This window comes from Ischnura elegans, chromosome 10, assembly GCF_921293095.1.
Source record: "Ischnura elegans chromosome 10, ioIscEleg1.1, whole genome shotgun sequence".
NCBI classification, from domain to species: Eukaryota; Metazoa; Arthropoda; class Insecta; order Odonata; family Coenagrionidae; genus Ischnura; species Ischnura elegans.
This window is the reverse complement of record NC_060255.1, coordinates 40,190,398-40,204,300: the sequence shown is the minus strand read 5'-3', so window position 1 is coordinate 40,204,300 and position 13,903 is coordinate 40,190,398. Positions and strand designations below refer to the sequence as shown.

The window sequence follows — 13,903 nt, the reverse complement described above, 5'->3', positions numbered from 1 at the left end:
CTAATCAACAACCCTAAGATTGCTTTGATTCAGCTCTCCATTTCTCTCTCCTATCCCCTAGCCTTTTTATATTTATGTATTTCTTTTCTTTTATATAATTTATAAGCTGTCCTTTGTAACTCCAACATGTTACTACACACCAGGACAAAATGTAAATACCTAAGGGAATTAATGTTAAGTAATTTTGATGTTCATATGAAAAAATCTTGTGCCAGTAAAATGACAGAGGGACATATTATACGGCAATTTCACAATGTTTTTCTCAAATGAGTTATGTTAATATAATGATTTAGTTGATATAAATTTATAGGTTAACCCAAACAAATTCCATTTTCCACATAAGATTTGAAAAAAAAAGAATTATGTAGCTATTACATACTAAAAACCGTGATAGTAAAACCAGGCAATATTTTCAAGGCCAGTCCTGAAAACCTTGAACTATGCATAAATTAAAGGTAATAAACTTTGTGGACACCTTGAAAATTCATAAAAAAAAAGATTAATAAAATTACATCCACTAAATGAAAAGGTTTAAATAAATACTTCTGGTCAATAAAAATTCTTTGTATTTTCTAGGACCAAAGGACATAAAATTATTTACATAAATATAATTTCAACAAGAAGTACAAACATAGCCTATGAAAATGAGAGAAATGGTTACTCCACCTAATTATGGTAACTCATTGTCTACTAACTCCAGTTTTGGTCTTTTGATTAAGAAATTTATATAAATATTTTATTCGTTTCTCTAATTCTCTCCATTTTGAAGGTCTAGTGCGGTTCAAAACTTCATAGCACATTTTTCTCTTCCTCAAAAGTACCTGAAAAGTAATGATTAAATATTGAAATCTGTAGGCCACATTCCCAAGGACAAAAAATACTTTGTAGCAAGAGAGGGAAGAACTATGTATATGCTACTTTCTCATTAGAGAATTATGTCAATGTAACCACAACCAAGCGTAAAATATACTATATACATAATTACAATAAAAAATGCCCAGATTGGATAAAAGACTAACATATGCAACTCTCTACCATTACCTCCCTATGGTACTAATGATCTTGGCTGCTGGCCACCTCCTACCTATAAGTGTGAACTGCTGTCTACGACTAACACATCCATGTAACTATGTACTAAATTTTTTACTAGGTCCTTCCCACTCTTCTCAAAAACAGGGAAACAAAAGTAATATTTAAAAAAATATGCATGTAGTTATAGGGGATAACATTAATAAAAAAAATGCAGCATCAATATATATAGTGTCAATTGGTGACAATGGGTTGGATTATAAGCATTAAATTTGAGGAAACTATTGATACACTTCATTAGTTCACAAAAAAATGAGAACAATGACCAGTGAAGACCAATTACACTGGCCAAGAAAATTTTTTTTTCTGTCCTAGACATGTTGTTGGGTGATCCTATTGGTGCTTTTTCGTGCTGATTCAGAATCTGGGCTCAGATTTTTTCTATCACGTTAAGTTTCTTTGGGACAACCAGATTAAATAAAAGTTCAAGGATGCTTCAGTAAATAAATCGTGAATTTATAAAATATGAAAAAAATGAACCTTTTGTAGCAAGCATTTTGTCGCTGGTTCATACATGAACTCATCCAGTCCCAACCACGTGAGCTCCTAGGGCATATGAATTAACACTTTCAGTGCCGGCTGCTAAATTTAAAGCCCTACTGAAAAATCCAGCCATTTTTACTATATCCGTACATTTTTTAAAACATTAGCATCAAAAATATATTTATTTCGATGTGCATTTCAATAAAAATGGACTTTGCTCTTCTTTATGAATGAGTTGAATAACATTTATTGCTAATTTTTAAATATATAATTTAACAATGAAAACCTACTGTTTTTGAAAAATAAAAAAGTTGCAACATATGATGTACCGCCATAACATGCATAATAATTTTTTTAATACGCTCAATTTGAACTATTTAAAGCATGGAAATCGTCAAAAAAGCATTGTTCCAAGCAAAGCATTATAAATCCTGGATGGCAAAAAGGGTCAATGCACCCTCAACGAACGGTCCATTGGCCTAAAGAATTTTCACACTAAGTGGCCTAAGATGAGGATGCCGGTAGCTTCAGAGGACTTTTCGTCCCCAAGACGTAAAGTGAACTCTTTTTCCACCGAGCAGTTGATTTTTAAAAAACAGAACCACTAAGCAGTAAACTGGAAAAGTACCACGGGCGAAATATTACGGCTTCACGCATACAAAGCCAATTAAATGGAAAGACGTAATATTACGTCCATGGCAATCCTCAGAAGGATTAGCAGGACGTAATATTACGTCCATGGCACGCAAAGTGTTAACTAATTTCAGCTGCCATACAGAAAGTGACTCTGTCACAAGTATGAAATTCCCATTCCGTAAATGAACCAAAGATAAAGCATATGGCCCCTGATAGAGCTGAATGCTGTAAAGACCTAGTTATATGATACACTAATGCATATGCGTTAATATGTGAATACAAGAGTGATTTTGTTGAACAAAAACATAATGTATTCAAATGCACAAACCAAATTAGAACAGGTTCTAATTATTTCCATTCATGCATTTGTACCACATGGGTGTTTACACAGCAAATTAATGTGTTCGTGCATTATCACATTAACCCGTGGAGTATGATGTATCATGACAATAAATCAGGATATGGAAGGTGAGAGCTTACTTCAATTGTTCACATGCATCTTGGATTTGCAACAAGTACCAAAGTGACGTTTTCACAAAAAATGCATCTTGATAATCATAACTGTACCACCTACATTGTGGGGCTTAAGTTGATCGGTGAATATAAGAAAAGTAGGCCACAAAGTTATACAGCAGGTAGCAAAAATTGTTTGAATAATGTTGAATTTTCATGGACAGCCTTTGGACAAATCTAGATATCAGAGCACAAATATTGTGCAATGTGCAAACTACCAATTAGTCACACTTAAAACCAACAGGGAATGAGATTACTTCCGTACATCCCTTGCGAAAATTTCCAAAGAGCAGGAATGGTTAACAAACTATTATTTTTCTAATATCATTAGTAAATCTAGATTGGTTTCTGACAGCAGCATTTCTAGTTTTTGAAGATAAACCAGCAACCCGAATTTCATCAGCTCATTAGTGATAAATGCCAAAAATGGGAGGCTATATTTATAAATGATCCCACCCCTACAGCTGATTGGTAAGTAGCTAATGAACAGAATTAGGCAACCATAAGTTCATAATACTCTTTATTATTTGCAAATAATAAAGAGTATTATGCACTTTGCCTTAAGTTAATTGAAGAAGATACAGAGATAACTTATCACAATGTCATGTATAGGCGGATTTTGGGGAAAGGAGGGGGGCACTTCCCCCCCCCAGCCGCTAAAAAATAAGACAACATTTTTTAATACTGTTATCATTACGTTCGTTTTGTTCAGTGTATCACGGGGCCTCAATAACTTAATTTCATATAAATAACTTTCAAGTTAAAATAAATAGAATATTTCGTACAGCAATTTTTGTCTTATTTTTAATCTCAAGTATGAAAAGACTGTTTTCCTGTCAGATCCTTGTGCCCCCCAGAAAAAATCTTGGATCGCCCCTGATGTCATAGATGGAAAAAATGGCTCCTAATGGAAAATTATGATGCTTGCAATGATCATTGATAAAATTTCTACCGTATTATAAAGAAATAGTACAGGATATGAATAAATGGAACGTACTGCTACAGCAGAATAAGAGGAGGACCAATTTTCCCTAGTTTACCAAAATAACCAATTCTTGAACTCTGCCTAGGCCCACACAGCCTTATACCCCATTAAAAATATCCAACGGGGTAAAAGACTTTTACTTGTAATTATGGGTCCATGAAATTCTCCATAGGTATGGCCACAAAAACTGCACATTACCTGATATTCATTTCCATGAACACCTCTAATCCATGACGGTAAGTTATACAATATCCTTGTAGGGTGAAGTTCTGGATTCCCTAATATGTCAATATAATCATTTTGACCAAAAAGAGCTCTTTTGGTACTCCAAGCATTTTTTGGGCGATATTCAGGCATTGGGAGCTTTCTTCCGCAATCTAACCGGGGAAGGGTCCCCTCTTGTAGAAGCTTTTCTTTGTAACCATATCGACGAATGATTGGTCCAGCAGCAACCTAGGTACAAAAAAATTAAAATTATGATTTTCAGTTGAACGCAAAAAAATATAAAAGGGCAATAAAAGCAACAAAAACACGCAAAGTCGCAAACAGATAAAAATCACTGAATATACCTTGTCTGCATGATGGCGATATCGTAGTACTGTTTTGAATAATGAATTACCATATGACTTCAAAATTGGCGATACACATGACTTCAAAATAGCGTTCGATATCCCCACAGCGTTCATCGTTGAAGATGCCTAGTCTGCTTGGCTTTTAAGATTTAAATTGGTATTGCACTCATTTACCGAGCCGTGCGGGAATAAAACTTGAAGAACGGAGAGCGCATTGTTGACTTCCGTGGTCTCCAATACTATCGTCTCTCGTGTGTTTTGATAGAACGCGGTAGTAAAGTCAGAGCAAATTTGAATTTGTGCTCTTGGGTATTATTTTTACTGCAGTTATTATGTATATTTATTTAAAAATTTCACTTTGAGTTAAATAATTATCCAGTATCTTTAAATAATAATACATCAGTTAAATAGTAATCCAGTATTATTCTTAATGACAGGTGTACAAGACTACAAGTACTGGGTGCATTTGCGTCGTACGGTTGCGAGTGATTTTTTAAACTATAATTTCAACTTCGAAAGTGACACCAGCGATTTTTTGGTCATTAGTGCGTGAGCAGAATGGCATCGGGTTTGGAGAGCTACGTGAATCGTATCCTTTGTTATTGAATTCGTTAATACATATATGGTAATGGGTGGCTCTTTCCGTTTGTCGGCGTTTGACATTAAATTGAATATGCTTGTATCATTATTTTGATTTTTGTCTGTTTTCCTGTGCATTCAGTTCAATTTTTGGTGGCAAAGCGAAGATTTTTGATGTCTCCTACTGTTCAACGCCGTGGTAGTTATGCTAATTGAATATTGCGATTATGATACACATTTTCATCAACGATTGTATTATATCTGTAGTAAAACTATATTTTATAAAACTAACTCCCTCCTTAACTTACACTTTAGATACGGTGTCGATCATCACCGCTGATGGAAGAAATTTTGTGGTTAGTACAATTTTATGTTTGCAGCCCTATCCCGTTGGTAGCGTTGTATTGTCTCGAGTATTTATATATTTCTCTCATTGAAGTATGTGATTGCTTCCTTTTCAGTGTATTCATGTTTTATTTCGCACTAATCGCTGTTGTCATGTTTTTACAAGAGTTCATCTGATCTGATTGTTTTCGTGTATTTAAAACATTTCCAGGGTACTTTGAAGGGATTCGACCAGACTATAAATTTAATCCTCGATGAAAGTCATGAGAGAGTGTACAGAACCAGTGAAGGAGTTGAACAGGTTGTTTTAGGGCTTCACATTATTCGTGGTGACAATGTGTAAGTACATGGAAACCTACTTATATACCAGTTCTGCCCTTCAAAATTATTTTCACTTTGATTTAAAAGTGGACTATGTTATTATAAAGTGGATTGATTCAACTGATGTGGTTGGGCTGTGGTATACATCACTTTTAAGAACTCCAACTAAAGTTGCCGTTTTATATCTTTCATCTCTAACCAAACCTCATGCATGATGTAAATAATATATGAATAGGCTTATTAAAGGTTACTCTTCAGGTTTATATATTGATGAGACTAGGAAATGTGCACACCTCTCAGAAATCAAAGAGACCCTACTCCTCTGTTTTTGAGTCCTTTATGGCTGAACAGTACGTGCTCTTCACCTCTTACATCTGTGCTGTCCTTCCTTTCTAGTCGCTCTGCTGTGTCTGTCCCCTCTATCAGTTCATCCCAACCCTTACTTTCCTCACACCTCACCACTTCCTATCTTGCCATCACTAGAGGGCTGCAAAGGGATGTAAAACCAAGTTTCTCCTCTCCGAGGACCTATGACTGATAGTTCCTGAGCTAAGGTCCATTTTTGCCTTCTGGAAACCATCCCCAAAGTTTCTACTACCCACCTGCCAGTTCTTTCTGCCCTAACAAACTTGACCCTTTCTCGAAGAAAGCAATGCGTGGGGATAGCAATGGGTAAAAGGCCTTAAAGAAAAACCCTGTGATACAAATACAGACCTTGTTAGATGTGTCTGTTCTTATAAATCTAAGCACTGTTGAATTCAGTGAAGTTCAGGAATTTAAATTCCTCTGAATGGCCACAAAACATATGCCTTGAAAAAGTTCAGTTGTTTTATCCTTTAGAATTAATGTTATATCGTCACTATATTTTTCATATGGACATAAAGGACAATACTGTAAAAACAAAGTGAATATTTAGCCTTGCATGTCTTTGCAAATTGATTGTAAAATCTCCAGTTTTTGCAAAAACACTAAAAAAGTGACATTATCTGTCCGCTTTCACAAAAAAGACACTGGAAGAAGAAGAAATTCTTTAGCTACTCAAAGAAGTTCATACGATTCTTCATTGTGGGCATACAAGGGCATTAAAATGGGAAATTTTGTTGCTAAGCTGAATCGAGTTGATTATAGTACATTTAGTTCTATTAATTGACACTCGGGGTGCCATACGCTATTGGACTAGTGTGCTGAAATCAAGATCTTTTCTGGCCAAATCTGTTTTTTTTTTCCATTAAATCAAGAGTATATTAGGCATGAGACAAGTGCTACGATGCAGTTTACAATAAAAACTTTCAAACAATTCTCTAATCAACTTTTACCTATTCATGATTGCCTAATTTTCTAAAACTATTCCCTTCCAGATAATCTGATTGCAGTGCCCATTTTTTATCTAATGCACTCCCTGAGTAGTTAAAATATTCCAGCAGTTCAAGTGAACAATCAATTACTTTGATGTGGAGTCTCAGATTCAATATGAAAAATATAGCGACTGTAAAAAATTTATTCCGACAGGTACATTTATCCTTACCTAAACTTTTTTTTTCAAAGTACTGCTGTACACATTGAATAGGCAGATACTTTGTGGAGATCCATTGTAAGAATAAATAATAGTACTTTGCACTTTTCCACGTAAAAACTTTATTTTAACTGAGTCAACATGTTTCACTGCACTGCAGTATTATCAAGACTAACCAAAAGAGTTAACCATTCCAGAATAAATAGACACTTGCACACTCACAAAAAAATAAGTTAGGGGCGGAAGGAGAAAATTATCCTTGATTTTTAAGGGGAGGAAGAGAGTTGACGGTAAAAGTGTGGGGAGGGAGTGGAATTTTAAACCAACTGTTGGTCTGAGGTGATTAGAGGAGGGGGTGATGGTGTCTGTCATCTTGGTTTTTTCTTCTTGGCTCAGAGGGTTTTTTCCCCATTAGCTCCTTGACCTACCTAAGCTAAATAAATGCATCCATACCATAACTTTTTTTCAAGGTGTTGGTAGTATTAAATTAAGGTGTGGACCTCTTTTCGTGGATATAAATGAAAATTTGATATATGTATCACCATTTAAGAATAAAATTAAATAATTCAATAATTTAATGATACACATTAGGTAATGTTGAACTCAGCCCATTCAAAGTCATTAATGTGCACAAACTTCATTTTACAGAGCTATTGTGGGAGAAATGGATGATGAACTGGATTCAAGACTTGATTTGCCAAATATTCGAGCGGAACCATTGAATTCAGTTGTCCACTGATTCATAATAAGAAGTAGGAGTATCCCGAGAAATGCCTGTTACTCCTAAGTGGCCATAAGAACTTCAAATTCTCCAGTGGGAAAGGATATTTGTTCTCAGCACTGAAGATGCCTCTTTGCATTAGAGTGAATGAATACAGCTGAGTAAAAGCTTGATGTACAAATATTGAGGGGTCTTGGCTACATAGTAAGCCACTTTTTTTCTAGTTATTAAAGGAAACTTTAAAATACTACTTAAAATCTGGAAACTTGAGTATTAAGTGCAACATCAGTGCTGTGTGTTAACAAAGTACAAAATATGAACATTATGTAATTATTTTACAAGTGTCGAATAAATGTTAGCATTATATCAAAAGCTTTGATGTATTTATGGAAAAAGTTTCTCATTGAAGATTATTGTGGCCCAGAAGGCGAGTCTTTTAGCGAACTACAGTCAAACCTCTTTAGAACAAACGTCTATAGAAGACAAGTTGTCTATACAACGGGAAAGAGTTTAGAGCCTAGTACTGTTTACATATTCAATTCAGGTAAAGTTGGGATTTCCTGCAATGGCTGGTGTGGCTTAACCCCTTAACGTTCAAGGGACATATATGTCCCAAATTTTTGAAATTCTCTCAAATCCAATTGATACGGTCTATTATTGTATGGATTGGAATTATTGAAGAATAGGATCTTGACTTCAAGTTTTATATTATTTTTTTGAGATCCTTTAGATATTGCACTTTTCACATTGTTATAAACTTTCACTTGAAATGCTGTTTACGAAACGGAAATTTGATATTTTATAAAAAATTAATGATGAGATGAATTGGAAAAGGACTTTCGGTTTATCCTTTATATGTATCTGGTCTGTGGAACTATAGCCAAAAACTTCGCATTTGTGCTTTAGTTTTGACAAAATTAGTGTTTTTATGCAATGGGACATATATGTCCCTATGGACCATAAGGGAGCCCCTATGGATTATAAGGGAGCGAGACTTGGTATTCTTTCATGAAAACTAGTATATAGTAACTGAATGGCTAACGATGTTAGCACCCCCTGAACGGTAACTGAGGTTGAACACAATGCTCCACATATGGAGAAGGGTTTTAATTTTTGATTTTTTACTGTTCTGGATATGGAAACTTGTTTGCTGTGTCCCAAATAAGAAGTATTGTTTTCAAGTATTTCGACTGTCGCTGGTATGTATTATTATAAACTCCTCTCGGCATCATATTCGCTGGCAGAAGGGAAATGCCTTGTATTATATATATTTCCATGTTTTATTTCATGGCGTAGATAGTATTACTATTAATAAAAGTCTAGACGTTGCCCCTTAGAAAAATAGATGTATGCTATACTGACTTGCCGGCGCTGACCCCAACTATCCTCCGTGGTGCAGAACTTCTGCGCCATTCCAACGGGGGTAAAGACCCTCGAGGTTGTGGCTGTGTTCGCCTTCTAGAAGGCATACAGTGAATCTCGTGTTTTTTCTTACTTTGTAAGCGCTATGACGTAGTTTGGGAAAGACACATTCGACCAAATAATGCATTAGGCCTGGTATAAGGAGCGAGAAATAGAGGGAGGGTAAAAAAAGTACATTGTAACAGGGGCTTGGGGTTCCTCTGAAGAAAAGGTACACCATACCGCTTTGCTGGTGCCGAATTCCCCCTTTCTTCTGTGTCAATAGTTCTCCTCTCACTCTAGTGGGACGGTCAAGGTTCTCGACTGTCTGCCCCCTGCTGTGTTTTGATGCAGTTCTGTGCATATAATACCTTCCTACGACGCAACAGCATCTGCTGGTTGAGTGATTCTCTTCGTGTTGCTGTGGCCTGATACTGAGAGTAACAAGGTGAGTAAATATACTTTAAGTATTTATCCCCTTTTGCGAATGTAGTTCATACATTTTACAATAATTGCGGTGCTAATACGCTTGTGGACTGCTTCGTTGTAGTGGTTAGCCAACTGAATAGAATGCCGATAGTTGATCGCTTATTCGCCGTATCTGACAATGCTATCGAGCATATTCTGCTTGCTGATGAGAGCGATGATGAAGACAATCTTCCGCTTGACGAAGAAGATTTAGGCTTCCTTGGTGAAGATTCTGATAACGTGGGCGTTGAAATAATCATCGAACGCCCAATTCCAGAATTATCACTTGCTGGTCCCTCTTCTACGCCGCAACCATTCTCATCTGTGAAATCAAAATTGATACCCACTTCTGTCCCACCTGCTATCATTTCAACTTTGCCATCACCTGACGACCCACCTGAAGCAAAACGAAGCAAACGCCATTCAAAAACAATCCCAAGCAAAGACATTAAATTCACCTGGAAGCCCCATAAATCACATTTCCAAATGAAAAAAATTGATTATGAATATGGAGCGGTAAACCTAGATGTAGACTTGAGTTTAGAACCCAGTGCTTATGATGTATTTAGGAAAGCTTGCGGTTTTGACGAACTGGTTGCTCTGATCGTTCAACAAAGTGAACTTTATATGAAACAAAAGGGGGTATCTTTTCATACCACTGCCGAAGAGATTAGCACGTTTTTGGGGATGAATTTCGTGATGGGGTATCATGTGGTTCCGAGTTTTAGGGGCTACTGGTCCTCTGATCATGACATGCAAGTGCCGTACATTGCCAATATAATGTCCAGGAGGCGTTTTGAAGTCATTAGGAATGCTTTGCATTTAGCAAATAATGAGGATATGCTTCCCAGAAATCACCCCAATTATGATCGAGCTTTCAAAGTTTGGCCTCTGATTAAAAATTTCAATCAATGCTTCCAGAACGCGCGGAAACCATCTAAACAGCAGTCTATAGATGAGCATATGATGCGCTTCAAAGGTCACAACATCATGAAGCAGTATATTAAAAGTAAACCTATAAAGTGGGGTTTTAAGATGTGGTGCAGATGTGATTCAAATTCTGGCTATTTGTATCAATTTGACTTGTATACAGGAAAAAAAAACTGACCCAGAGTATGGTCTTGCAGAGGGAGTTGTAACGTTGCTGAGTAAATCCCTTGAGTACTTGTGCTGCGAAATATATATTGACAATTTCTTCAACTCACCATTGCTTCAGTTGAGATTACTAGAAAAAAATATATACCTATGTGGCACGGCTCGAAGTGACAGAAAACGTATGCCAAAAAACCTCAAGCCAGATAAAGAATTAAAACGTGGAGAAAGCCACATGCTATCAGCAAATGGTGTCACTTGCGTGAAATGGATGGACAACAGATCAGTAATAATGTTGTCAAATTTCATTAATTCAAATAAGTCGAGCACTGTCTCCGGGAGACAACAAAAAATTGCAGAAAAGATACAAATTCCTTGTCCGGAGATAATAATAGCATATAACAAGTTCATGGGTGGGGTCGATCTAATGGATCAAAAAAAAATACGTATGAAATTGACAGGAAAGCAAAAATTAAGTTCTACTTGAGAATATTTTTCGATCTATTGGACATTGCAGTGAATAACGCACATTGTTTATACACGCAACTTAATGAGGGCGCAAATCCTGATTATAAGGCAATTTCGCCTCTTCAATACAGACAAATCATTGCGAGGTTCCTCATAGGAAACTATTCTAATAGAAAGAGAGGTGTCCCGGCTGGCCCTGTCCGTAGTAGTAGGAACAGTATGCCTGCACCACAGCCTGAACATAAATTGGTGAAAATGCCAAGCCGGAAAAGGTGCGCAGAATGCGCAAAAAATAAAATTGAAAATCGAACAGCAAATATGTGTGGAATATGCCATGTTTATTTGTGTTATACAACAGATAGAAATTGTTTTATCAGTTACCACTGTGTGTAGGGGGACACAGTCGCAAAAATGATGCATTATGTTTTTTTGTATTTTTGACATGTTTATCTATCAACAAAAATATGTATAAAACAATTTTCTTAATCTCATTAATAAGAACAATATAATGGAAATTTTAATATGTTGGATGTTGATTGATGCCCTGAAAAGCTTCTGAATTCTCATTTATTCTGTTTTTCTTTTTGTTTATTTGTTATTTTTAATAATTTTTGGACGAAATTTATGTTGCAATAAGTATAAAATGTTAAGATTTAGAATAAGACTTTATTTAAAATACAGGATAACATAATTCACTCGCCAAAATTATGAAAATAAACCATTTCCTAATCAACACACATGATTTTTTCATTTTGAACGAATTTTACCCTTACCGTCCATAGGGACATATATGTCCCAGACGATATCACATAAACTATTAGAGATATCACTTTGAAATTGGTATTTTTGGAATCTACGCACCAATATTAGCCTAAAAACGCAATTTTTGTTTTAATATTATGGCTACATTTCTTATGGACCTTAAAGGGTTAATACCACTCATTAAGCATGAAAACTCACCGGATAACATTAACTAAACCTTTCTAACATGACTGATCATTTGGTTGAGAACATACTTTTGGAATTTTGCTCATTTTATTTCTTCTTTCCAAGCTACCAGGCATATGAATTTTGTGGGTGGACACCAGATTTTTTCATCGTCCCAAAACATTGTATCCTTGGCCTGCACCCTCAGATTCCTAAATCTGGTGCGAATGAACTCTTATCTCTTATTGTGTATTCTTAACATTCAAGGCCACTGCCATATCTGGCTTCCTCAATCTCTTGCCCTCTCATACTCTGTGGCACACCGTGAAATGATGGGTGGTTGGCTCTTTACATGAGAGCGATTTGAACTGGAAGCCCTAGAGCTACCTAGGTCTTGGCTCTAGAACGACATAAATACTACAGCGTCATGTTCTTGTCCCTCCTCTCATTGATAAAATCAAAGGAAATGGGTTTTATTGCCAGTGGAGGAGGGAGGTAGGACCGGCTGGGGAGACTGTTTAAATGTTCTGTCCAAATCTATCAACATCATTCACCAACAAACCTGAGATAAGTTTGATACAGCTCTCCTCAAATAATCTTTCTATGCCTTTTCTTTAATATTCTTCACTACTTGCACCAAGTGACTAATTCAAGGCATTCCTCAGTTGTTCTTCCCATTGTAAAAATCGTTAAGCCATGCAAAAAATTATCAAGATAAGTTGGAGATGGAGAAAATGCAGGGTATACCATTGGCGTCATGACCATTTTCTTCAATTTTCAATCTTCCTCAAATTGGACATCAATGCCTCACCAAATCAATGTTAATATATGTGCAAGGAAAAATCCACAGTGATATGTTTAAAATGCTCATAATAATCGTATAAAAGGATATGAATTAAATAATGTCACATTAACGAGCAAATTTTGCCAAACATATTATTGAAAGATAGATGTAAAAATCTAATTAATGTTTAAAATACTAGCATAATTGATTTTTTAAATCATGATTTCTGTCAACCATTATGAAAACAGAATGAACCTTTTAGAAAGCATATCAAGCAGCACTGAACAATTGTTCCACCAAAAAGGGAATAAATACTGAAAACTCAGGGTGACTTGATACCAATCAGACTAGTCATTTCACTAGAGCTTACTTTCTTCCACTTTGCTACTTCAAGTCAGAATAGGGTGGTTTCCTATTATTTTTTTATTGCCTAAATCGAAATATTACTCCTAGAGTACATATTTCACGCTTTTAGATTTTTAAATGACGATATCTATTTTTCGCGATTAAATGAAAAGTGAAAATTTTCAAGCGCATGAAAACGCGACATGTAAGTATGAATGCTGGGAACTCTCTCAGTGTGACGTATTTCTAGTTCCCGCTGCCGCCCTGTGAGGTGACCTTGAGGCGAGGCTTAGCGCTGATACGACGCAGGCTGCTAGCGGGTAGATGAGTACTCTGCTGGCTGGTAGCGCTTGGCTTAAATAAGGATTAATACCTTATCAAATGAAGAAAATTTTCCGACCTTAGCCAGTTTTAATAAGTGATTATTAAGACATGTTTCCCTGAGCTCTGCGCCTCATGCATGTATTGGTAACCTCAGACAATGTATAACTCCTATCTTCTCGTATAGAAACTAGGTCCCTGTGAGGTCACGTGGAGTGGCATCGCATGGGCACCAATCTGGCCCTTTTCAAATGAGGATAAAAATAGACCATTGCCATTCGTCTAAATCGGTATTTCTAAGACGAAATAATTTGTATGTTATGAATACAGTAATGGTGGG

At 36.0% G+C, this 13,903-nt stretch overlaps 2 protein-coding genes across 3 annotated transcripts; one reads left to right on the top strand and one right to left on the bottom strand.

Moving 5' to 3' along the window:
- Nucleotides 1-549: 549 nt before the first annotated feature.
- LOC124166783 (39S ribosomal protein L51, mitochondrial) lies at nucleotides 550-4,495 on the bottom strand. Its single transcript, XM_046544461.1, has 3 exons — nucleotides 4,276-4,495; nucleotides 3,905-4,159; nucleotides 550-821 (listed from the first exon to the last, which is right to left on the bottom strand). The coding sequence occupies exons 1-3, from the start codon at nucleotides 4,390-4,392 to the stop codon at nucleotides 681-683; spliced, it is 513 nt and encodes a 170-aa protein (XP_046400417.1). The 5' UTR covers nucleotides 4,393-4,495; the 3' UTR covers nucleotides 550-680.
- A 4-nt stretch (nucleotides 4,496-4,499) lies between these two features.
- LOC124166784 (U6 snRNA-associated Sm-like protein LSm8) lies at nucleotides 4,500-8,129 on the top strand. Of its 2 annotated transcripts, none has more exons than XM_046544462.1 (5): nucleotides 4,500-4,587; nucleotides 4,716-4,867; nucleotides 5,173-5,213; nucleotides 5,414-5,541; nucleotides 7,685-8,129. In XM_046544462.1, the coding sequence occupies exons 2-5, from the start codon at nucleotides 4,837-4,839 to the stop codon at nucleotides 7,773-7,775; spliced, it is 291 nt and encodes a 96-aa protein (XP_046400418.1). In that variant the 5' UTR covers nucleotides 4,500-4,587; nucleotides 4,716-4,836; the 3' UTR covers nucleotides 7,776-8,129. The 2 variants fall into 2 exon arrangements, with proteins under 2 accessions (XP_046400418.1, XP_046400419.1); XM_046544463.1 differs by having other exon boundaries at nucleotides 4,537-4,612.
- Nucleotides 8,130-13,903: the final 5,774 nt, after the last annotated feature.

Coding starts and splice junctions, on each gene's coding strand:
- LOC124166783 (XM_046544461.1), bottom strand. CDS start 4,392: ATGAACGCTGTGGGGATATCGAACGCTATTTTGAAGTCATGTGTATCG. Junction 4,160..4,275: donor ATCGCCATCATGCAGACAAG/GTATATTCAGTG, acceptor TTTTGTACCTAG/GTTGCTGCTGGACCAATCAT. Junction 822..3,904: donor TTCATGGAAATGAATATCAG/GTAATGTGCAGT, acceptor ATTACTTTTCAG/GTACTTTTGAGGAAGAGAAA.
- LOC124166784 (XM_046544462.1), top strand. CDS start 4,837: ATGGCATCGGGTTTGGAGAGCTACGTGAATC. Junction 4,868..5,172: donor TTTGGAGAGCTACGTGAATC/GTATCCTTTGTT, acceptor CTTACACTTTAG/ATACGGTGTCGATCATCACC. Junction 5,542..7,684: donor ATTATTCGTGGTGACAATGT/GTAAGTACATGG, acceptor TTCATTTTACAG/AGCTATTGTGGGAGAAATGG.